This window comes from Netta rufina, assembly GCF_964035555.1.
Source record: "Netta rufina genome assembly, chromosome: 2".
Lineage (NCBI taxonomy): Eukaryota > Metazoa > Chordata > Aves > Anseriformes > Anatidae > Netta > Netta rufina.
Genome location: NC_140124.1, coordinates 145,168,547 through 145,193,632, shown reverse-complemented (window position 1 = coordinate 145,193,632; position 25,086 = coordinate 145,168,547). Strand labels below are relative to the sequence as shown.

General features: G+C 39.8%; 1 protein-coding gene across 2 annotated transcripts in view; it reads left to right on the top strand.

Annotated features, from left to right (window-relative positions):
* The window catches only part of SAMD12 (sterile alpha motif domain containing 12), a 169,148-nt gene that overhangs the window by 31,171 nt on the left and 112,891 nt on the right, over window positions 1–25,086 (top strand). For both annotated transcript variants that reach the window (XM_084282554.1, XM_084282555.1), the window contains one exon: window positions 12,769–12,898. In XM_084282554.1, the coding sequence (XP_084138680.1) occupies window positions 12,769–12,898 (130 nt within the window). The remainder of the gene's footprint in view (window positions 1–12,768; window positions 12,899–25,086) is intronic.

Sequence of the window (25,086 nt, the reverse complement as noted above, 5' to 3'; positions counted from 1 at the left end):
GATTGGGCAAGTCATCTGCAGACCTAAAGTTCCCTTTTGCATACCAACTTTTCAGCTTTACCTGCTGTTTCTGGATAGATAGCAACTAGCATATTTTAAAATCTAAGGCTTCTTAGAAATGACTTAAATGAATCAATGCAATTGTGAGTTTTACCTCGAGTCATTTATTCATCCGTAGTTGGATTGATATAAAAAGCTGCATAAAAATGAAGATTTCCTTATTAATGTGATTGAAGTATTATTGGACCTGCCTGCGTTTTTCATTATTCAGAAAATATGCCAGCTCTTGAGTATTAATTGTGTAAAAATACTGCTTGCTGAAGGCTGCTGTTGAGACTAAAGCCCTGATCAAAACAGCAGAACAGCATGGCAGACCTGATGTGGGATTTGAGATGCTTAAAGTTACTGGAGTCTTTAATCAGTCATCTGTGTATAGAACATCAGCTACTTAACCAAGGGGTAAGTTCTGACTTGTGAGCTGAATTTGCCCCTAGAGTGGATCTTGAGTTGTCCGCTGTTTGCTGCCTGACAGTATTGTTCTTCCTGCTCACAGAAAGTGAATGATTAGCGTGAATTATTTGTGTAATCTTAAACTGCAAGCAAATGACCCAAGAACGAGAAGTTGACTGAGTTCCTTTCAGAAATATAATTAAAATATTTTTAGTTCTTACTCAGGGCCAGTTTGTTTTTCTAGCACACTGGTTTAGATGGCCCTTCACAGTTCTCTCCAGGAAGGCTGTATATTGTGTGCGCTCAGCACATCATAGCAGATAAATATTGTTCGTCTCAATGGTGAATTTACCTTCTCTGAGCCCTTTCACAACGTTCATCTCCTTAAGACCTGAATTCCTTACTTTGAGGTCAGGTGGACATAGCATTTTGCAGCAGGTCTGGTTTTGTTGCTGTTGAAAATATCAACTTCATGTTTCTAGGGACATCTCTTAGTTGCCTTCCTTGGGAAAGGTGATGCTGGCACATTTGGGGCTAGATTTTCAAAGGTTACAAGGAGCCAAAGGCAAAATCTTCATGTAAGTGGCATGCTTCCCCTGCTTAACTGTCCTGTGGAGCCAGGATGCTCCTGGGAAAGACCCTTTTTCCCATGAATGGCTTGATCTAGGAAATAGGTTTGGAGCATGGCAGTAATATTACCCTCCACCTTTATTTTTTTCCCTCGTCTTTTCTTGAATCTGATCTGCCAAATCCCACGTATGCGGGCTTTATAGCTCCAAATATCTGGGGTCATGAGTGGAAACAGTGATGCTGGCACATCCGTCTGCTTCCTTTTAAAATAAGGACAAGCTCCTGACCTTTGTTTTGCATCTGAGTTCATTTGCCTCTCTTCAAGGAGTGCTTCCTGTGAGTAAGAGGGGATGTCTCCCCTTGGTCTGGGTTGCCCTTTATGTGAGCGTGGGCTTTGTGCTCTGTGGCTTTGTCTGTGTTTTCTTGTTGGCTAACTTGGGCAGCTTCCTAGCCAGAGGGGCTGGCCTTCATAAATCTCAGTTTTGATGCTATATGCTTTCTCTAAGAAAGGGGATAGAAGGGCATTGTAAAGCTTAAGGTCTTTTTATGAATATAGGACTTCATAAGGAAGATAAGAGAATATAAGCATTTGCCTCATTAGGGAGGCAACACTAGTTTTTCAAAAGTAATTAGCAGGAAATTAAATTGACGTCAGACGTGCCCTGCATGTTTGGAAAAATAGGTAGTGCATCTGCCTTCTAGATATTTGTTTAAGCAGAGAAAGCCATTGCGACCTTCTACACAGACATTGCGCCGCTATCACATAAATCAGATGGCTGAGGTGATCTGCTGCTTCTATCAACATTTCCCTTCCCTTCTCCTTCCTTTGCTGCAAGTGGAAACATCGCTGGGAAGGAAGAGGTTGACCTGTCAGCTGGGGCTTAGGGACCTTTTCTTATTAATAGTCATATACATGTCTGGCCTATAAAGTTGTTCTGCTCAAAATGTGTTTGGCTCAAGACAATGTAGTTAAGAGTCAACTGGCAAAGATATCCAGAGAACTTTGATTGCTGTTGGGCTATAAAATACCTTGGCTGCTGCACTTGTCTTCTGCATATGAATGAGCCTACCCATAAAGACTGAAAGTTGGCATGGGAAGGTTATGCTGGTTCATACGGTACAAGCCTCTTAATTGGCACATCTGCTGGAAACAAAGGTGCCAAAAATGTGATTCACTCAGAAGGAGTAAATCTTTTAAGAAAGCAACCTGTCATTATTTTATAGGCATTAAGATCCTCTCAGGATGTTAAATGCTCACCTCGTACAAACGTACTGTTGTTGAGCTAATGACAGAACTAACCGCACTACCTGCTAAGGCCAAAGTAACAATCTGGTTTATAGCTCTTCTCATCCAGAAATCCTGCTCTATAACTTCAGAATGAAAAAAGGAGTGACACATTCACCTCTGACATAAAGCAGCTATTAAAAAACTTAAACAGTTACTTCTCAAACCCTAGGTTGTGACATGTCAAGCATCTTCTCTGGAAACACTGTAATTAGAAATAGAAGGGTGTAGGTGTGGTCTGTGCTACCCAGATCTGCTGTCAGATTAACTCTACCAGTAAATCCCAAGAATAAAAATAATCTTCCAATATCGTTGATGAAAACACTCCCAGACAAAGGTACACTGCATTGGCAAAAGTAATATTATGCTATAGGTGTTTTTTTTTTTTTTTTTTTTTTAAGTAGGTCACCAAAAAGCACAAATTTCTGACACTATTAGGTGACTGTTTCTGAGATTACACTTACCCTCTATTTGAACAACTTTTTGTAAGAATATTCTGAATATTTTGAAACATAAGGACATTTTAAAAATTATTTTTATAAATGAAAGGCATTGGGACTTCAGATACATTTATGTTTTGTTACTAGAGTTACATGAAATCTCTGGAAATACAGAGTGCTGCTCTGTACAACCTCCTTTTTCATGAAATAAAGACCTATTTGTATTAGAGTAGTATTTTTAGTAAAGGCATTAATTTTATAAGCCTTAGAAAATTCTCCCATTAAGCTACACTTCATAATTTTAAATTGTCACATTTCAGTTCATATCCGTGTTACTGTGGGTAATGTGAATATGAAACAGGTATGTTTAAAAGTCATAGCCCTGTCTAGCTCTTAGCGTTTCAGAGCAGCCAGTTTTGTAATTCCCCTTGCTGACTATTGGTAATTCAGCTATTTTTTGAAAGAGTCCAATTAAGTTTGGACTGAAGAATTGCAGATAAGGCATTGCCTGACATACATGCTTCTGACAGAAGCATTCTTGTGATCTACAAAACAAATGCAAACTGACCAACCTCCTGTAATTCTTATGATGGAATTCACAAGTGTGAAGTCAAAATTTTGTGCTGTCTTTCAGATCTTTCCATGTTTAGCTCTCTTCTTGTGCTGTTTATTGTTCTGCAATTAAAGAGCAACAAGATTTCGGTGCATTATTGATAGTTTCGTGCAAATTAAACATTTCTGTAGCGTTTTGGCTGATGGATTTCCTTGCAGCTCCAGGCTGTATTTTTGCTAAATTCTTTTACATCACTATCTTTAAATCTGTGAGAAATTCCAAGAAAATCAGTGGACCTACTTATATGCCTTGTCAGCAGTTCCATTAAAATAAATACAAGGAGTCTCAGTTTAGTTTGATCTTAAATCGTCTAGAATGTAACTTGCTGAGGTGCCAGGACTGATTTAAAAAAAAAAAAAAAAAAAAGTGGGAATGGAGACTCCTTTGTAATTGTCACTTTTGTAATATAGGTAGCTTTGTGCTGGTGTTATTTTTTATTTTAATGTAGACCTGGAGAAAGTATTTTTGACAAATAGTGAATTTCCCCAGAAGTGGAATTGCAGTTTGCCTGGCAGCACTTCTGAGTTCAGGGCAAACTGTTGGAAAAGGGAGGGGGGCTGCATTTCATTGCCGTCTTTAGTTATTAGGTAACTCCTGCTCACGTTCATGCTTTTGCCCGAATGGGTTTGAACTCAGTGCTTTCACCAAGATGGGGTACTCTTCTGTGCCTCCTGCCAGTCTGAGTGGAGGAGTATTCGGTGATGAAGACTCATGCCATAAATCTCCTTTGCGGTGGGTGTAGCATTTAGTTTTTAAGACAGGATAAAAGATGAGCCAGCCCACAAGTTGTGTGTGCCATGTCAAGGGTGAGTGTCTCGAGTTTCTATTCTTGCTGTAGCGGATGGCTAAGTGCAATAACAAACATGTGCTTGTAATAAACTTTAGTTAATTACTTGATGTTGTTGTTAATACTGGGCTGTTAATTGAAATTAATTATGTTTCCTCTTTGACTCAAATACCAGGAGCAAGCAGGCTAGAGAAGTTTGAGGAGGAGCCTTTTATCTTCATAGCTGCACAAGGCATGCTAGTAGGGTACCTGCTGTGTGGACAGAAATGGTCTGTTCTCCAGATCTGTGCAGGATCCAGAGTAGGTTTCTCTGTGGAAAAGCAGAAGGGCTTGTACTTACTTTATGAAGACTGTCATCTGTGATGCAAGATGCTGACGGCTAGAGCCCCGACTGTGAATGGGGAATAGGTGGTTTGAATTATCTCAGGTAGCAGAAGGAGAATCAAATACACATCAGTGAAGAAGTATTGAACAACTGGTGTGTTTTGTGAGGTTAAAATCCCTATCTTGACAGAGCAACTCTCCTTTTCTGATTTTCTCTGCAAATATCCAAAAGCAAGTATGTATTTTTGGACTGAAAGGAATCTTCTCTACCGAGTGAAATTAATCTTTAGTTTGGCAAGATAAAAATGCACAGTGTTTTTATATGAAGTGAATTTTAAAACATTGCACACACGCTTAATTTAAATTTAGCTGTCAGCCCCCCAAATTGATTGTCCTCCTGGTCCTGCTTGTGATTTTATTTTAAGCATTTTTGGTCTGCCACAGTAGCGGTTTTCAGGATTCTGATAGCAATCAGAATAGTGTCGGGAAAATTTCTTGATGACGTTGAGGAGTGCTCTGTCTTCACCTTTTTCATCCTGACACTTCAGTTCTTCAGAGTCTGTTGATAATGCTACAACAATTTATCTCAACACAAGCATATGCCAGTCGTGATTCTTGCTTTCAGAGTGCAATATCTCTGCAATGAAAGAGAATACTCTTACAGAAAATGTATCACCTTATTTATTCTCGCTTGTTGTTTCAATACTGTATTTATCCCTATCAGGATAATGCCCAGTGATAGTTTATTTGGCAGCACAGTTCATTCTTTCCTGTTGATAGATACACTTGTGACATCCTTAAGATAGAGTTAACTTCCCTCTAACATGTTGTTACTTTCCAGACCGATCTCATTATTTCTCATAATTTGTTTCCTTTTTCTGTTGGTAGTGCACTGAAGCTTGTAGTACAGGTACGGAAGGTAATGGATAGGGTTGACCCAGCTGTTGCTTGAAAGGTAGATAAAACACCTGTCTCCTGGTTCATCAGTCTGCTCAAGAGCTGGTGGTGCATTGATTTGGGACCCTAGGGGAGCAGTTTCCCCTTGTGCAGAGCTGGCTTTAAGCACTGCTGGTGCAGTCCCTGTTTGGGGGCAGCAATCCCCAGCAGTCTGCTGGAGGCAACAAAAAGAAGCCAGTGGTTGACTTTGCCCTTGGGATTGTGGAAAGACAAAGTATGGGGAGCGGGAGACACCACTGATAGCATAGAAGGGAGGTCCTGGTAGAAGTACATGTGTTCCTTCGTACCTCACCTTTTCCTCTTGGAAGCAGGAGGATGGGAGTAGCAGATCAACTTTTGAGGGCCTTATCCACTTCTCCTACATCTTGGAGGGTTTCCCCACCTATTGTCAGTGTTTTTCCTTGCTGTGACACAGCATCTGGGAGTGTGAGGAGTGAGAGGCAGCCCTGCAGCCCCTCAGGTGAGTGCAGCAGGAGGGCAGGAGGTGCTCCAGGCAGGCAGCAGCAGTTCCCCTGCGGCCTGTGGAGAGGCCCCTGGTGGAGCAGGCTGTCCCCCTGCAGCCCATGGGTCCCACATGGAGCAGATCTCCATGCTGCAGCCCCCCCATGGGTGGAGGAGCCCCCGGTGGAGCAGGTGGATGTGGCCTGGAGGAGGCTGTGGCCCATGGAGAGCCCCCGCAGGAGCAGGCCCTGGGCCAGAGCTGCAGCCCGTGGAGAGGAGCCCACGCAGGAGCAGGGGGCTTGGGGGGGAGCTGCCACCCACCTGTGGGGGACCCGTGCTGGAGCAGTTTGCTCCTGGGGGATGGACCCTGTGGGACGGAGCCGTGTGGGAGCAGTTCCTCAAGAGTACCTGCAGCTGATAGTGGCATGCTTTTGAGCATCAGGCTGCATCAATAGATGTGAGTTCCTTGGGAACTGCACAGCCTCCAAGTCAAAGCTCTTGCCATCATTATAAGACTGCCTCTGCCATGCTCTGGTGGTCACAAGTTAGGCTAGCCAGTGCCTTACTATATGGAGTAAGCAAGTTTGGTACAGGTCTCCAAATGTGAGAGACAGGCTTGCAACTCAAAGAATGCCTGGTGCTGGCTGACCACACTTCCAGAAAATCTGGGAGACTTCATAGGTCTGTCATGTGTGTCTTATTCAAAGTGGACGTTGTTTGTTGGTGTATGACTGGAATAATAGTTGCTGTAGTCTGTCTACTTGAATCCTCCTGGGGTGGCATTAGCAATGGTTTAATTCATGGTTAAAGCAAAAGTTGGTGCAAAGTAGGTCTTTCAACTAAATAGTTTTTTTTTAAATATGTTTTATTTACTGTACTGACTTTGATTGCTTTTCTACAGTTACTTAAGTAAGAAATTACAGTGTAACTCAGAATTTCTGATCCAATTAGTTTTAAACGTTCTTTTTTATCAGTATAAAAGGGAAGGCATATTACAATATTTTCCTTTGTTTCTTTTTAAGTAAAGAAACACATTTTCTTTGGTTTGTTGTTTTCATCTCTTCTAAGTATTAAAATTCTAAATAACACAGACAAGAACCTAGCACAATGGAGGTTTCAGTGTTTTATGGATTGTCTGCTTATTACTGTTATTTTCTTTGGTCTTTGCTAGAAAAATCCGTAAGTATGATTATCTGAGAAGGTATATTTCTAAACTAAAATGTTTCCTTCCAACGTTCTTCAATATTTTAAGATAACATATAAAAATATATTCATAACCCTTGCTCATTTCATCACAGCTTTTATGTTAGCCGTTGGTACTGAATTTTACATGGATGGTTTAATATTAGAGAAGTAATTTGGAATATATGAAAAAGATTCTTATTTTCTTGGATTTTGAAATACAACCCAAGCGTATTTTAAAAAATCACAATTTTGAAAGTCTCCTGGACATAGCTGCTCCTGCGTCTTTGTGCCATAAACTCTGAAGATGATACCATTAGTCTTGCTTCCTCAACAGCCTGAAAGATTTGACAATAACTGAAATAGCAGCTTTTTTTAGAGCTGTGAAGTTTAAGTTCACTGCTATATATACGTATATATATCGAATAGAAATAAAATTTCATTTATCTAATTTTGAAATATTTCATAGTTTGCTTGCAGAGGGTGTTTGTTTTGATTTAACAAATACTTCATTCTCAGCATCCTGCATGACGTGATCCCTTTTCTTTCCCCCCGTTCTCTCTGATCACAAACACATCTGTGTGTTTTCAGATGCATTTCTGTGTTTCCTGCCCCAGCGGACTCTGCATTATATGGGGGTGACAGCCACCCATCTTGCCCTCTGTCCCTGTTAGATGGCAGTGACCGTGTTCTTTCCTTTGCTCTTCCCATGCCATCCCTCACAGCTAATGGCCTCCTTTTCTCTCGAAGTTAATGAGTTAATGAAATGGTTCAATACGGAGTGGCTGTATTTGGTGTGAAAATTTCCCCATTCCTGAAGTGCAGCTGGCTCAGTGTGCTGCTCAGAGAAGGTCCCTGCAGCCTTGCCTTGTTTCTGTCCTTTGGCCAATGCAGCCCTAACAAGATTGCTGCTGCTTTGACTTCTTTTGGTTAAAACGTAAACTGCAGAGCAGGGAATGAATGGTAATGTCAGAAGTTGTGAAGTCTGACTTCAGATAAATGTGTGTAAAGAAGCATTGACTTTGCAGATAGGTCAGAATTAGTATGTTGATAAATTGGATGTTGCAAATGGTATCATGCTACATTCTTCCAGCAGACCTGCAGTCTTGTTTGAATGAGGACCCTGGTCCCAGATTGCCTGGATTTTGTAATACAAACACACTCATAAATGCCAAACCAAAAATATATGGTTTTGGGAAAGCTCTTTACAATAAATTGGAATATTGTATGTAAAGTGTTTTTAACAATAAGATTGAATCCTCTTTCACTCAAAAATATGAGAGCCTTTCTTTCTGTTCCACCATAAAATATGATAGAGACAAAGAAATTCTGGTGAATAAATCAACCTTGGAAACTGGAAGACTTGGTAAACTGCCCCTGTAAGAGGTAACATATATGTCGCTGCTTAGGAAGAACAGGAGTTGGCTGCTAATGCTATTCTGAACACTGAAATACACTCTAATAATGCACTGCATATAACTTTGATTTATCTATTTATTCTTGAGTTGTTGATTTTAGGTACTATATTCTCTGTTTTGTGGAACAAAAAGCATAAAATTGTCATGTATTAAATATGCTGATTCTTTTTTTTCTCTTGGGACAGTCATTTTTATAGTCAGAGGTACACACAACAACAACTGTGTTTAGGCAATTTAAAAGAAAGACTTTGACACCAAATCCCAAAGAAACAGGTTTTCCTTCAAATATATCAGACAAGACCTGAATACTGAGAACTTCTGTGCTCATTAGACCTGCATGTGGCCCAAGCCAGATTGGCATAGTGTTCTGCAGGATTAAGACTATTAAAATGTTGCCAGTAAAGGGCAATTTTAGGATTAATTTGTTAGGAAAATGGAAGGCTAGGCCAAGGTTTTATATTTTATCAGTTTGGGCTTATTATTTGACCGAGCTGATAAACAGAAATAAAATAAAACATAATGTGTTTTCCAGCTGTCTAGATAGTTTGTATATAGTTAGTGGCAGGGGACTCATTTTGCAGCTATGTTTATGGTGAGGGTCATTTTCCTTGGCGTACTGGGAATTTTTTAGTGCAAGATCTAGCTTTAGAACAGGAAAGGAACTAACAAATGAGTTCTGTGGGAGGGAAGTATATTTTTAATAACCTTACATCTAGAGCATCTGGTTGGGAAATGTTTTGGGTATGATGTTCCAAAAATGAAAGTACCTACAATATACTGTTTATAACCATTGCTTTAAAAAACCTACATTCCTCTAACTCAGCAAGTCCATACAAATTAGAAAATTAAACATAATGCTTGATGGTGCCAATATAATAAGAATATCCTCTTAGGGCTGGTTATAAGTTTAAGTCGGTAGTGTTTCAATCATAATTCTGAACACTGGACAGTAAAGGATTAATATACGAGTCTGGGCAGTGATCTGTATGTTGCATGGCATAATAGCCACATTTGGAGGCATCTTTCACTTCTACAGGCACAGAAGGAAGTATTAAATTTGTACCCTAACTGCTGATAAACTTGTTCTTCAGATATTTAACATAACAGTGTTTAAAGCTCATAAGAGGAGCATAGCTACTGAACTGAAAGCAGCATCCTCTTAGTCAAAACCAACTTTGTCACTATTTGTGTAATTTCTGCTAGGAATAAATAGTTTATAAGTCTATAGCCAGCTGTATATATTTGCAAATATTTGTAATTTAAGGATTTTTATGATGTACAAGAAAAACCATTAACAATTTATTTTTCAAGAGCTGACAGATTCTCTCATCTTCAGAAATTCTAATGCTCGAGAAGTATCTTTAAATTTAAGCAGCAGCTTGTACAAAGATATACATGCTAAAGTCTAGATTCTGTTGTTGGGGAATTTCCACGGAATTGGAGAGATTACTCCTATTATATGGCTATTTTTACTTGTATTTTTCTTTGATGTATTTGAGAATGAAATGCATTACCTATATATCTGTAATAAAAGTCAGCTAACCAACACTATAATATTGGGCTCTTCATTGAAATTCAGCTTCTTTAGTCTTCATAGATGCAGAAGGAACAGTTACTGGGCACTTGCTCTTTTTACAGAGGCCATCCCTTCTCGAGATATCTGCAGTGTCCAGAGCATTTTTCTATATGTGTGTGAGACAGACGTGCTTCCCAGAAGGGTTAGTGGTAAAGCAAGCACTGTTCTGGTTATAGTGCATCATAAACAGCTCTGGATTTCTCTTTGTGGATGCAAGTCTGTCAATCAGACTTCTACCCGCTGTAGCTTGGTGGGTGACAGCACAAGATGAGAATCAATTATTTGGGGTGGGTTTGCATTAATGGATTACCTCTAAATGCAGGTGATGTATATTCATGTGTTTGAAACAGGATTCATATTTCTGGTGAGTGTATTTTTGTTTGAAACAAAAAAAGGCTGAGATAAGGGATGGGAATTGTATTGCATATTCAACAATATTTTTTCTGATATTTATTTAGGCTATGAAAAGAGAGAGGCAAAATTGGACATGAGAAATTCAAGACATGTTTGCCTGTCAGAATTTTAGCTCTGCCGTATTCCCCGGACCTTAGTTGATATCTTTGCGTGATGTCCTTTACGGACTTAATAAGACATGCAAAGCACTAGCTTAAAACCGCTGTTGTCCTTTGGGCTTCTAGTAATGAAAAAATTCAAAGCAACTTTGAAAACGGCTGTCTGACAAAATACATCTGCCTAAATGCTGGAAGAAGACCAGGCTGGCAACATCAAGAAAATCTACCCTAAGTCCTAATGGAGAAGAACGGTTGAGGTGATATTCTCTTTCACCTCAAATTTGCACAGAAAAACTTGTCTTGAACCTTCCACAACACCCGGAGAGCTGGAGGGATCAGTATTTTGCATGCACAGCAAGGGAACAAAGAGACTTTGAAACCAAGCATTTTTGTATGTTTTAAAAAAACTATCTGCAAAGGTGAATTGTTTGATTAAATGATACGTGACATTACATGTGAAAGTGCAGTTGACTTAGTTTATAGGTAGAACGTTCATAAATCATTACTCTGTCCAGATAATCTGATACAACCTGGAACACAAACTCAGATCTCACTTGTGGATTTGAAGGCTTCAAAGGCTGCAACTATTGCCGTTTGTGTGCAGAGTTTCCCTTGCATTACGACTGGTTCAGGCTACTCTTTGATCTAAATAGCCTCAGATTTTAGCTGAGAAGCCTTATCTACTGGCGATGCTTCTTGGTTGCTGGTGACCTGTGCTGATGTGACTAACTTGTCATGCTTTTTCCAGTGAGAGCTCAGGTTGTCTATGTCCCTTTTGTTATTGGAGTGCTGGAGGTGGGTGAGGAGGAGACTGTCTATATAGTAGTAAGAGAGCACCGAGATGTAGATTAAGGTAATTGAAAGTTGATAATTGGGAAATGGGGAGCAGCTATCCCATTCTGCCTTGTAATACTGACTGTAGTCATATAGCTCCCTATAATTTTTCATATATATAAATTCAGTAACTTTCTTCTAGACTAGCCAGCCCTGCACTTGCTAGCCTTGCTGTGTGAGAAGAGCTGTAGTTTGGGAAAGGTCTGACCGAGGCTCTAACGTGCTTCAGCTGTGAAAAGTGAGAGCCCGAACCTAGCCCCGAGCAGGGATCAGTTGTTCAGGGTTGCTGGATTGCACTGGCTTTGAACTTTTCGCAGGGCTGCAACCACTGTCTGTTGAACAGTAAGGAAGAAATTGTTCCCCAGGCCAGGACCTGAAGTTGAAGCTGGCTTTGTGTTAGGACTTTTCAGTTCTGTTATCTGTCAGTTGTCCATAATCTGGACCTTTTATGACAGTGGAAATCACACAGGCCTGATAAAGAGCAAAAACAGGCTTTTTTTTTTTTTTTTTTCAGTCTGTTTTTCATCTTGAAACTCACTGTATTTAAAAAAAAAAAAAAAAAAAAAGTCTGGACCCTTCTTACACCAAATGTAGTATTGTTATTTTGAGCAAAATGTCACCTTGATATGTCTGTCTCAGAAGTGTTTGCAGATAACAGATTCTATACCCCTAATTGCACTCAGTAGTTCCAAACCAACTTCAAATACAAGACCATGACAAAACTTATGAAAAACTGTACCCTTGTAGGTTGCAATTGAGATGGAGAGCTACAGAGAGACAAAAGGAGCTCTCAGTGGAGCAGTGGAGTTGGAAGAGGACAGTCCTTAAAGTGATTCACAGAAACAATTAAACCTCTGTTTGTGGATATAAGGAATATGTACAAAAAAAAAAAAGGATTATTGTAACGAAAATACATTTACTGTGTTTACTATGTTAATAGACAATAATGGGAAACTTAAGTACTGATTTTTTTTTTCCTTTCAAAAAGTAGCGTTGACCTGTTAGCCATAAACGTTGGCTTTCTGGTGATTTTTGCAAAGCATGTGGAAGAATCTGATCCTTCATGATCAAAATCTTTTCAGAAAGAGTTTTAAACTGTTGCTCAAGGAAGACATGGCACAGTACAGTTTTGTGATGCATGGAACATACATGCAGTGCATAACACTGTTAAAATACCTTTAATTTTGTGTAATAAATGCTATGATGCATTTGAGTAGTTGGGTCATGTGTAATGTGCTGGTGACTTGGATATCTGCCAGCAACAGCAGCTCCTGTCTAACATTTATTATTTTAATACTGTATATGGGATGTTAGCATAAAATTCCCAAAGCTAGTGTGTGCACTAAACATCATTCCTCTTTTTCATTCTGCTTTTCTAGTCCGGGACTGTGAAGCTGACCAAGCCTGTGGCATTATGGACCCAGCAGGATGTCTGCAAATGGCTGAAGAAACATTGCCCTAATCAGTATCAAATCTACAGTGAGTCATTCAAACAGCATGACATAACTGGTAAAGTATGCACTATCAGAAATATTTTACTTAGTTAAAATGTCATAAATTGTTTTACGTTGTTGGTAATAGATTGTGACTGTACACTGAGGGCTTTTTGTTGACTGGATGACTCAAGAGCTGCAAGATCTAGAGTGGGGGGACAATAACAGTGTCCACTGCCTGTGGTGAATAGCTGATTTTCCCCAGCTCTCTTAAATACTTATTTCAGATTATTCAAGGTTTAATATAATGAGAAGTTAGTCTGCATGTGCGTAAAGGCCACACCCTGTTCATTCCAAATCAAACCCCTAAACATTAAGAAACGCCTTACGAGAAAAAATATAAATGATTTTTTTTTTCATTGAGGTGTTCCACCTTAAGGAATTCATATCTTTCTGGCCTTTTTTTTTTAATTACATTTAGATTTGTTAATGTGTAGGCTGGGAAGTGAGCCCAAGTGATCCCCACCCTAGGACTGAATCAGTTTCAACACAGAAAGTTTGTTTCTAATGCATATTTCGGTAACTTTGTTCAAGAAAATGTGCGATCAGAGGAGATTTTTACATCTTTTCCAGAACTTTGTGGTTGCTTAACTTAAAGTTAGTAGTTTTCTAGTATCAATCTAAACTATTATTTGCTGCTAGTGAAGCTGTTTTTTGCCCCAAGTCTGTAGCTGGAGTACACAGTTGTTCTTTTTCTTGTTTTTTTTTTTCCTTTATTTGATAGAGGGCTTCCCACTTTCACATATTTTCTTTGGCTAGTCTAAAAAATACTTGTTTTGTCATAGTTTCTCCTCCAAATACCCGCAAGACCTCCAAATCCTCAACACTTGGTGTTTTGTCTGCAAACAATATATTAAAAAGCATCATTGTATTTTTATTTTCCTATTTACTTTAGAAGTTGATATTGATTTTTTCGATCTGCTTGACTTTTTAACTCCTTTTCAGTTTCTGGTAGTAGTATTTTACTTGGCCACTTTGAACTGACATCCATTTAGCTGAGTAACTGGATTAATACAAATACAAATGCAACTGGGGAGTTAAATAACATTTTTGCTTGTATCCCAGGAAGTAATTAGTCTGTAAAAAGTCTAATGTGGGACACTAATTTGTTCTCTGAAGTGGTAGTATACAAAACTTGGAAATGGCATTCAGCCAGTTAATATAAAGCAGCGATTTCAGTTCTACGTGCAAACCTCAGTCTAACAATAACGTATTGTTAACTCATACATGTTTTAATCTGTGTCTCTTTGTATATGTGCACTTGTGGTGTTTCATTTTTTCCATTAATTCTCATTCTTGTTATTTCCTTTTTGATAATGAGTAATTGCAAACATGGCAAACTGAACTGCTCATCTTTGATTGTTGTGTAGCCATGAATACACACATGGGGTAATATGTGAGAGGTGGTTTGTGTCACCTTGGTAAATGTTGAGATTTAGTACGTAATCACTGCCTATTTCCTCTAAGTCATCTGTTTCTCAATATCTTGAATAAAGTCCTTAGAAGTGTAGTCTATCTCCACCCATGTATACGTGGGTGACTGCTTCCAGAAAACTTTTAAATGAAGGTCTTTCTTTTCATTTTTTTCTACTACCATTTTACTATTACCATGTCTCTTTTTAGAATTTAGGCACTGTGAGCCGAAGTTGAAGAAAAAAATGTTTTCATTTCAATGTAAACGTACATGGAAATCATGTAGTTTCATTGTAGATGGTTAAAACTTTAAATTTTATAGACCTCTATGAAAAAGGAGAATCAAGATCAATCTTTCTTACTTTACTCAAAAGAGGTATAAGGAAAATATTAGTATGAGTGTTAGAAAGTAAGTCTGCAATAAAGAAAAGAGCTGCATTTGATCTTCATTGGTCCCTTCCAACTCGGGATATTTGTGATAACAGAAAAAATGTGATAATATTTGCATGGATTTTACAAGTTATCGTGATAATATTATGAGTGAAAACAGTAACTCAGGAGGATACTTCCAGTGTTGTTGGTCCCATGCCTCAAAGTGCTTGACATATTTTAATAAAGGGGCAGAACACTAAATTTTTGGCTCAAGAAAAGCAGAATGCGAAATGAGCATGAAAACTGCTATGAAGATTAAGCCAAGATAGTGTAAATGTTTCCAGATATGGCTATGGAAAAGTAATGTGATTGTTGAAAATCTCTCACGAATTAAGTTAACTTTCATCGTATGGAAAAATACGATGAAAGGGACTTGAAGAAAATGACAAGAAAAGGATTTTTAAGCTTTATTTGAAGATAAAATCTAAGGCATGGTCGTAAGCCAGGAAAAAAACTCTTGGACAAACATATCTAGATGTTGTCACCTTAACCAAGGTGTTGAAAAGTGTGGCATTTTGAGTACCTGGGGACTGTTAGTTACTGATTATGGTTTATTGGTTTGGGGGCAAAAATTTGAAACAAAATGTCCTTTGTAGAGGATTTATGTTTATAGCACTCTTGACAAAAAGCAGCTGCAGATGCATGAGGAAAAAAAAATAATGTGAGTATACCTAACAAGGATAAAGAAAATCGTATTTATATTAACATTTATATTGCCATAATGTTGTGGGGCAGTGTACTCTCATCACCTTTGCACCAAATTGTGGGTTGATGCATTCAAGACTGAGGCTGGCACTGACAGGGACTTAGGCTTGAGGAGTGAGCCAACAGGATCCATAAGAAATTCACCAAGGACAAATGTGGAGTTTTGTATCTGGCAAGGCAGAGGCCCTAGCACCCCATAAAGGCTGGGGCTGACGGGCTGGGAAAGCTGTGTTGAAGAGGACCTGTGGTCCTGATGGACAAGGGAAAAAAAAAACGACTAACAGAATCCTGGGCAGTATTAATAGGTGCATAGCCAGCAGGTCAAGGACTGTGGTTATTGTACTTCACATGTTTTAAACTCCAGTTCTTGGACCTCCAGTGCTGAAAAGGCATTGACAAAATGGAGTGAGCTCAGGTGAGGACCACCAAGATGCTCAGGGCTGGAGCACTTGCAATGTGAGCAGGGCCTTCAGGGAGCTGGGCTTGTTCGGGTAGGGTGAGGGGACTAGCAGCAGCTTCCAACATGTGGAAGGATCTTATCATAAAGATGGGGCCAGGTTCATCACAGAGATGTATGAGAGTCACTATACGTAAGTTGAAGTGAGAATTTAACACTGAATATATTAGGAAACTTTTCCCCTATAGCTGGGCATTGGAAAAGGTTGCTCAAAGAGGGTTGTGCAGTCTCTGTCCTGGGAGGGCTTCAAGCCCCAGCTGGAAAAAGCCTTGAGCAAAGTGATCTGATCTCATACCTGACCCCGCTCAGAGCAGGACTACAAATGTCCTGAGGTCCCTTCCAACCTGAGTTCTCTGGTGATCCTACAATTTGCTGAGTGCGTATGGATCACCTCAGAACCAATTAAATGCATTCTGCAGGCAGTTAGGGACGATTAAATACAGAAAGGTCCAATAATAAGTTGGGAGATGTTTTTAATACACAAAAACTGATTTGGTGAGTGGAGCATCTGGTTGATATACTCAGCAAAAGGCCAGAGGTCAATTGCATTATGTCTGACCCAAGATAGGACCAAAACAATGTGAAAGACTAACTCTGAGCAAGATCTAAGGCACGTGATAAGAATTACCAGTGGTAGAAAAAAAAAATAAGACAATAAGAAGAGCAAAACAAAGATGCCAGTGGCCTGTACAACCAAGAAAAGGAAAGAATGTAATGGTATGACCTTGACACTAGAGGCTCTACAACTGGTGGTGACTTTTACAGCAGCATGAGGGAGCATAAAAAGTTGTTCTGACTGCACAGCCCTTTATACCCGCTTTATACAAATATAATCCATGGAACAAAACTGAGAAATGTACCTTGTTTTTGGTGTTTGGATGCGGCTTTGAGTTTGCAAGGCAGCAGTGCTTTTAAATGACTAGGGAGTTCTTGAGAGATGAATTGTTCTTTGACAGCCTTATCCTGTGCCATTGAAACAGATGAAGATTTTTGCCATGTCTCAAAATTAATAGGAGCAAGACTGGGCATCGAATGACTAAGGAATAACCATTTGGGGGAAAATGGTTCATTGGCAAAGTAATAAAGATGATGCCTAATTAACTACTTATTCATGTGTGATTTGTTGAAAGAAAGGAAGGAAGGAAAGAAACCCTGCTTCACCTCTTGTTTTTACACCCTGTTCCCCAGTGTGCTAATGCATGTCTTCAGAGCATGAGGTTTTAATGCTATGATCATTAAACAAACCTCATTCTGTCAAAGTAATACCCAAGAGGTACCTTGGTCCAAGGAAAGGAATTTGATAGGAGGTACTTGAAAGGACTCAAGCCTTTTTAAATTAAACTTTTAAGGAGGAAAGGAACAGGACTCGAGAAAACCTCTTTTTAGTTTTAGAAGGGACCAGAATTTATGAATATTCATTAAATACCAAATGGCACCTCAGAAAATGAAATATGAACTGCTAGTGAAAACCTACAAATGGCCGTAGAATCTGGCTAATTCTATAACCTCTAAAGGTGCTTTCATTAAATCAACTACTTTGCCTTATATTTTTATGAAATTCACATAAAAATACTGCTTTTAAAATCCGAAATGATTTTTTTTTCATTTGAATAATATGTTTGCAAAACATAATGGGTTTATCATAATGGCTGAAATACTTAGGTTATGAGCACGTTGGTAAAAGGATGGCCTTGTGGTTTTAAATACTACACTGGAATTTAGAGAAGTCTTGGCTCCATTTCAGGTTATTCTGGTATTAGGCAGCATACTGAATCCTGAGGATCTAAGTTATTCTATTCATACAGAGGAAGAGCCTCCTTTTTATTATCACAGTGCTGCCAGATACGTTTCCAGGACATATAGTTAGGTTATACTCTGTTTCACGCAACTCAGTTAAGTTTTGTGCTACAACCAGTGAAATGCTATAGGGGCGAGAGATCTGAAGTGGGATGCAGAAGACCTGGGTCTCATTCCTATCTTAGTTTCAAGGCTTGGTGGGTACGAAGGGTGATGACAAACAGGTAGCTTTATTCACCATGTTGTGATCTCCTAATCAAGATCCCCATAAACATTTTGGTGTCTATACAACAGGGATAAATGTATTGGTGTTTTTAAATAAATGTATTTTGATATGTGAATAAGAGATGTGTAAGAGCTACTTGAGTCTTCCTGGTAACAGGTTCTTTTATCGTGGAATCACAGAATGGTTTGGGTTGGAAGTGACCATAAAGATCACCCAGTTCCAAGCCCCTGCCATGGGCAGGGACACCTCCCACCACACCAGGCTGCCCAAAGCCCCATCCAGCCTGGCCTTGAACACCTCCGCAACCTGGTCCAGTGCCTCACCACCCTCAGAGTATAGAATTTCTTTGTCATGTCTAATCCAAATCTCCCTCCTCTTAGTTTGAAGCCGTTGCCACTTATCCTATCCCTACACTCCCTGACAAGGAATCCCTCCCCAGCTTTCCTGTAGGCCCTCCTTTAGGTACTGGCAGGCCGCTCTAAAGTCTCCCTGGAGCCTTCCCTTCTCCAGGCTGAACAACCCCAACTTCCTCAGCCTGTCTTCACAGGTGAAGTGCTCCAGCCCCTCGATCATCCTTGTGGCCCTTCTCTAGACTCATTCCAACAGCTCCATGTCCTTCTTGTGCTGGGGCCCCACGGCTGAATGCAGTACTCCAGGTGGAAGTCCTTTTCATTTGAAACCACTTCTCTATTGCTGTTCCCTCCCTTGAGAAACAATTGCAACTTTGCCATTCTTCATCCTTCCATGATTGATAAGTATCACATCAACTCAAAATATCTTTTGTGCTGGTTGCACACTGTACCTAACATGAAGCCTAGTGCAAGAAGCAAAATAACAGCCTCTGCAAGGTGACCTCAGTAGGATTTCACCCCTGATGCTTCCCTGTCTGTGGTACCTGACACCTGGCCCTCCAGAATCTTCTCACAAATCCTACTATAGTTTCAGTGCAGAAGATGACATAAACTGGCACCTTTTCTTGGCTTCTTTTATTGTATATTGTTTTACTTTCCTGTATAAAATGGTTACAACCTACCCTCTGGGTTATTATTGGTTAAGGATTGGTTTTATGATCAGATGTAAGACTGGTTCCAAGTAAAGAAGGTCCTGGGTCAAGGCAAGGTGTTGTTGGAAGTACTTTGACCTCCTGTAAAATATTATTTCAGTTCTGTTTACTATGGTTTTCTGGTTGGTTCCAAATCTGTGGCAGGTTTTGAGCATTCCTTAGTGCTCTCAGGTATCTCAGAAGGCACCTAATTTATTCCCAGAAAAAGGAAAGAAAGTGTTTTTTAATAGAAACAAAAAAGGACCTTCATTGTGTCCAAATGTAGGGTATTTCAAATAAAACATTAATTATCTTCCTTTTTTTTTGCATGTGTCAGTTCTCTTCAGCACAATAGACCTCTTCTCCCAAGCAGTGTCCTGATAGTGGTTCGTAAAGCAGCTTCCATCTCCAGCCATCTCTGCGAAGCTTTTCTCTGTGATGCAAGGGGTAAGCCAGCCTTGCCCACAGTCCTTTCTGCCACTTTTCCTTGCTCTGTGAAGTCTTAGCAACGCTGTTGGCTGGCAGGCTGTCAAATCAATCCCGACTGCTTCCATCTGCAGTTTAAAAAATAAAACGAAATTGCTGCTTCACACTGCAGAAAACTTTTATTCTGCTTTCCCAGTATAAGGTCAGTCTTATTTGCAGCATGCTTCATGGAGCTGTGATGCTAGTGTTGGAAAATCTGAGGGACTAAAGAGTTTTTTCCTATTTCATACTTGGCTGCTTTCAAACTTTTAACATGTGGAACACATCAAAGAGTGACGGCTTTGGGATAAGGCTACTTTTTGCATAATATGTGGCAAAAGTCTAACTGTGCTTTTTGCTTGGAGAATAGTATTGGAAGTATTTTAACGCAACCCTGTGTTTATATAGCTTTATATGTATTTAATTGAAAGAAGTTGGATGGGCCCGGTAGTTGGAAAGTGGGGCTTTTTTTTTTTTTTTATCTTTTCCTTTTTTATTTATTTTTTTAAACTGTTATTGATAAAAGAAAGGTTTGCATGGAAGTAATCTTTTCTCATGTCTCAACAGTGATGCCTGGGTCAGGCTTTTCACTTAGATTATAGCTCATGCAATGTGTAGGGAACTCCCAGAAGACAAAATTGTAGCGGCTCATTAAAGATCTAGTACAACTAGGAAAGCTCCCTGCAGTTGAGATGGGGGTGGTGAGGCACCTAAATTACAACTTCCAGGAAGTGTTCAAGTAGTGCTCTGATTTTAAAATACTTAATTATTTGCTGAGAAATTGTTTTTTCTGCGTGCAAAATGGTCTGTGGAGTAGTATAGCAGAAAGTCTTCTCTCTTGAGATTTAAAAAACAAACAAAAAAAAGAGGCTGAAGCAGGAGACTATTTTCTAACTAGCTGCCATGACAAAGTCTTTATTGCTAAGCCAACTTGCTGCTGGTGCACAGGGGAGCCAGCCCCTGTTTGTGTACGCAGCACTTGAGTCAATTAGTCGTGAAGTGGAGCTATCTTCTCTTCCTGCACAAAGCAGTAGGGAGCGTCCAATTCCATTATTTTTTACAAGAAATCATGTGTGGAGGAAGTTGTATTACTGTGTTATGTTTAATAGGAAGGAGAACTTGCCGAAGGGCTACTGAGGCATTTTTGGCCTTTCCTGCCAATGACATATTAATGTTACTGCTTCTTTATCTGCTAAATTTGGAATGAAGGATTTCCATACTCCTCACCCATTATCAGATGTGAGAACTGCTGTGCAAGTAGTTGATGAATGTTTTACACTGTTTCCTGTCTTACTTGATATTTCTTGGATCTGGTTACTTTGCTAGGGAATGTTCACTCTGCTTGTAACTACCTGGGACGATTTCTTATGGTTTCAATAAATGATTCCTCTACAGCATACTCAGAATTGAATTGCACTCTAGCTGCCTCTTTTTCTTTATTCTGCTACTCTGTAAGAATTCACTAAAAGCCATGGTAGCCCCATTTGCTGTAGTTTTTACTCCTACCTGATGTATAACAGAATGCAAGTAACGTTTGAATTCTGGTCCTTGAGCTTCAGATTCGAAATTCCCCGACAACTTAGCTTTAAAGAAGTTGTTCTGTACCTTTAGAGTATGAGTATTTAGGTGACAGGAGCAAGTATATTGCTCTTCATCTGAAGTAGTGTTTACTTGTACTTACTCCTCAGTACTTAGTTCTCAAGAGCTGTCAGATGTTGGGGAATTAACGTTTCATAATTACATGCAAAAATAATTGGATTATTTCTTCCCTCTAACACATTTTTCCCCCATTTTTAATTTAGTCTCGTTCTATTTGTTTTAGTCAACTTCTGCTAACTAGAGATCATACCATCTTTTACCTTTCTTCTTAAAAAGACCTTTGTTACCCCTTCCTTGTAAATTGGATCCGCTCTATCCCCTAAGGAAACACTAATTCACATCAGTATCGTGTAAAACTTGCTGAAAGAACCTCTCACCTTGGCAGCCAGTTTCAAAATCAATTTCTGTTTCTTACTCAGAGGGGAGCTAAAAATCTGAATTAGGTAAGATACGGACAGCTGTATCAAATGTCTTAGCAAAACCTATTTCAGGAATTCTTGAACCATATTATAAAGCCTTGTGATATTTCCTAGCTTGCCGATAAGGCTGCACGGTGTGTCTGCAAGAACTGAACACTGATTGTGATCCATTGACAGAACCGAAAAGCTTAGAAGCTGGTGATTTAGCCTGTGGGTGCTTACGCTGTCTATCTTAGGTGACTCAGACATCCAACTTAAGTGTGATTCAGAAGACCAAGGGTGAGTGAGTAAATCGCTAAATAATCAGTGGTGAAGAGGCAAGGCACGCCACCAAACAGAATAATCTAGTGGGCTTAGAGAAAGGGGTAATGAAAACACCCCTTTTATATTCATGCTGTTTCTTTTGTGCACTTTCACTTGTTTGGGGAGGAAAAAAAGACCCCACTGCAATACCCTTGACAAGTTCTTGACAAAACATGTTTATCAACTATTTTTTCTTTAGGTGCCTTAGATAAGCAATGACTACTTTAATAATATCTCTATCGCTTTGCCAAATATTGAAGCTCTACCCTTTCATTTTATTTATCAGGAGGTTCTCTTTGTACAGGTTTTTGGAGCTATCACCAATTGTTAGTGATCAGATTATTACTTGACCGTGTCCCTTGATCATTAGGCTGTGCGGTCCCATTATCTAGAAGCTAGGCAGGGAGAAGCACTGTTATAACCTAGAGATCTCCACTGAGCAGTGTGAAACCATAGGAAGTAACATCGTTAACTCTGAGTGTGCTTCTTTATTTCCCTCTTTTATTTCCCCACTCAGTTAATACTAATGAACTGCTTCAATATGGTGCATTATAGCTTGGAGTCTTCCACTGAAACAAAGCATGGAGTCCTTAGCTTGCAACTGGTCATGAAATATTTAGGCTTTCCTATGAATTGTGCTGATTCCAAGTATTTTGCCCTGACCACAGTCTCATTAAGCTATAATTCTGTACTGCTTTTAAAAATTTCTGCTGTATCTGTTGAGTTTGGACCTTCCTTACCTAGCTAGGTTAAGTACTGACTGCTGGTCACTACCTCTGGGTTCTCATTTACTGCAAAGTTATCTTTTTTTCTGCAGCATTTTGGAAGTTGAGATTCCCACTCTGTTTGGAACTGGGACAAAAATGGGAGGTATTGGATGATCTTCTTTCAGATTACTTGTGCTATTGCCTGGGAAGGAGTATTTATCTTCTTGCTGCGCAGACATGAAGTCAATTTTATGGCTCAGTTGTAGGTAAGGAAAACTTAGATGGGGAAAACTTCAGTGATTAAGTGGAGGAGTTGTTAGAGGACCTTACAATTCTTCACTTTGAAGAAGGGAATTAATTTGCTGCTTAGTGGGTGTGTGTTTGTGATATCAGTGAGCAGCTAAAGCTGATTCGTTTTATTTTAGTTTGTTACTTGCCAGCATGTGCTATTCATGATACGGGGATTTAGTCTTAACGTAATCTTATAATTATTTGGCAGTGTTCCCTGGTCTAATAACAAAGCTAACCTAATGGTGAAACACAGAAGAAAGCTTTCCTGAAATCCCAAACCTGGAGGAAGCCACATCCAAGAGTTTGGCTTCTGTTTTGTGACAGAAACAAGCGAGTGTGTAGTTAATCTCACACATCCGATCTGTCTGTAATTTGTGGTATTCCTCCTTTCACCTCAGACTTTGACCGTTACCTAATCCCCTGTGACTATTCCCTAGACAGGAGCCCTCAGACAATTATGCTGTGATTCCAGGTTCTCTGCTGTCTCTTTCTCTCTCTTTATATATATATATATGTAGCCAACAAATCCAGTCTTCCACTGTATCTCTCACAAATAGCTTAATTTTTATCCTCAATTTTGCTCTCTGTTGTGCTTCCCCATGTTGTCAACTACCTTATGCTTTCTTTCCTCTGGACTTTTTGTCAGCATCCTCATGGAATTGCCAACAAGAGCTGGACTCATCCTGTGTAGTGGTTCTGTGCCCAGATTTCCCCCAGTGTTACTGGGTGAAGGGAAATAGCCATACGTAATCTTCAGTACATCCCAAGTGCATCTCAGCTGATGTTTAGAAAGAAGTGGAAATGCACTTGGGAAAGCAGTGGGGTTTTTACCTCATTCTTTTGCAAAACTTGAACAAAAGCTTTAAAACAGCTTGGAGAGACCCAGTTCTTTCCCTCCCACTGTGAAATGTAGTAGAAACACTTTTTTTTTCTGTAAGACCTCAGCAGCTCATTGATATGTAGTGCAATAATTCTTTGTTCCTCAGGGGGGAGCTTGCACACCAGCTAAATAACTGATTTCCAGCCTCTGGGTCAGGCTTCCGGTAAGCTGTATTTTCAGCAACTTTGTGATGCTGTATTGGGAACCTGCTATCCAGTCTGAGGTAAAATCACAGCAGCAGCTCTAAGTAACTACAGTTGGCTTTATCCCAACAGAATATCAGCATTCGGGTAAGTCAGTGACAGCTACACCCTGCCTGTGTAGGACAAGCCAGTCCTTACCCCCAGTTTTCAGGCTCTTCTGATTAATTTGTAGACTGTTGCTCGTCAGATGCTAATTTTTTCATGTCCCTCTTCGAAAACGATTCAGTTCTTGGAAATATTATCCCAGCCAGCTGAGCCTTTTACAGAGAACAAAGAGACTGGAGGAAGAAGCACTCTTCTCTTCCCTACCTCCCCCGTATTCTACTCAAAGTAAAATCCAAAGCTGCTTTTTTTTGAACAGCTCAAGTGCTGAAGCAGCTGGCCTCTGAAAGTCAAGATTTGCCAAGGGAATAGCCTTCAGTAAGAAGAAGAGCCTCCCAGTGGTCCAGGGAAAATTATTGTTTGATTTGATATAGTTAATTGAACAGGTTGAACAGTCTGACAGGGTCTGGTACGGTGCATCTGATGCTGAGCTTTATCCTCATTATTGCAGAGTACACAGCAGAGGGAGGTCACAAATACCTGGCTCCTTCAGCAAAGATGTAAGGACCCGGCGTTTTCCTCTTGAATTCAGTTGAAGAAGCTCTTGGAGCAGGAAAAAAAAAAAAAAAAAAGAGGCTGGATCCCATCCAAGCCTTTACTGCATTTAGGAATTGACTTTCAGCCCTTTGCCCAACAAAGATCTGTGCACCCTGTGAAGTGTTTATCTGAGTCCTCAGGTCTCAGCAGTGATCAACACTTACCCGATGCAGGAGCAGGCTTACTGTCCTCCTGCGTGCAGCCGGTAGGACTGCTGGCTTCTGAAGAAGGGGAATCCAGTGCGAGAAACCTGAGCCTTTTTATTGATTTTTGTTATCTGTGACCAGGAGCCCTACAGGTATAAAAACAAGCCTAGACATACACACAAAGGAGGTTCTTACTAAGGCATTTTGGTCTGCAGCATGGACATCTAAATTAATCCGTGGACCTTCTTAAGCAGTCATGCCTTCAGTGCATCTTTTTAAAGTAATAATAATAGTTCCTTCCCTCCCCCCGGGTTTCATTAACCTCACTGAGCCCAGAAGTACTTAACGGAGGCCAACTCTGTTAAACAGCAATCAGCATTAAGTGGTTAACCTCAGATAAAACTTGGGAACTCCTGTTCTAATGGCTTACTATTAATTGCAGCTACTATCTAACATGGTCCTGTATGGGAGTGCATGTAT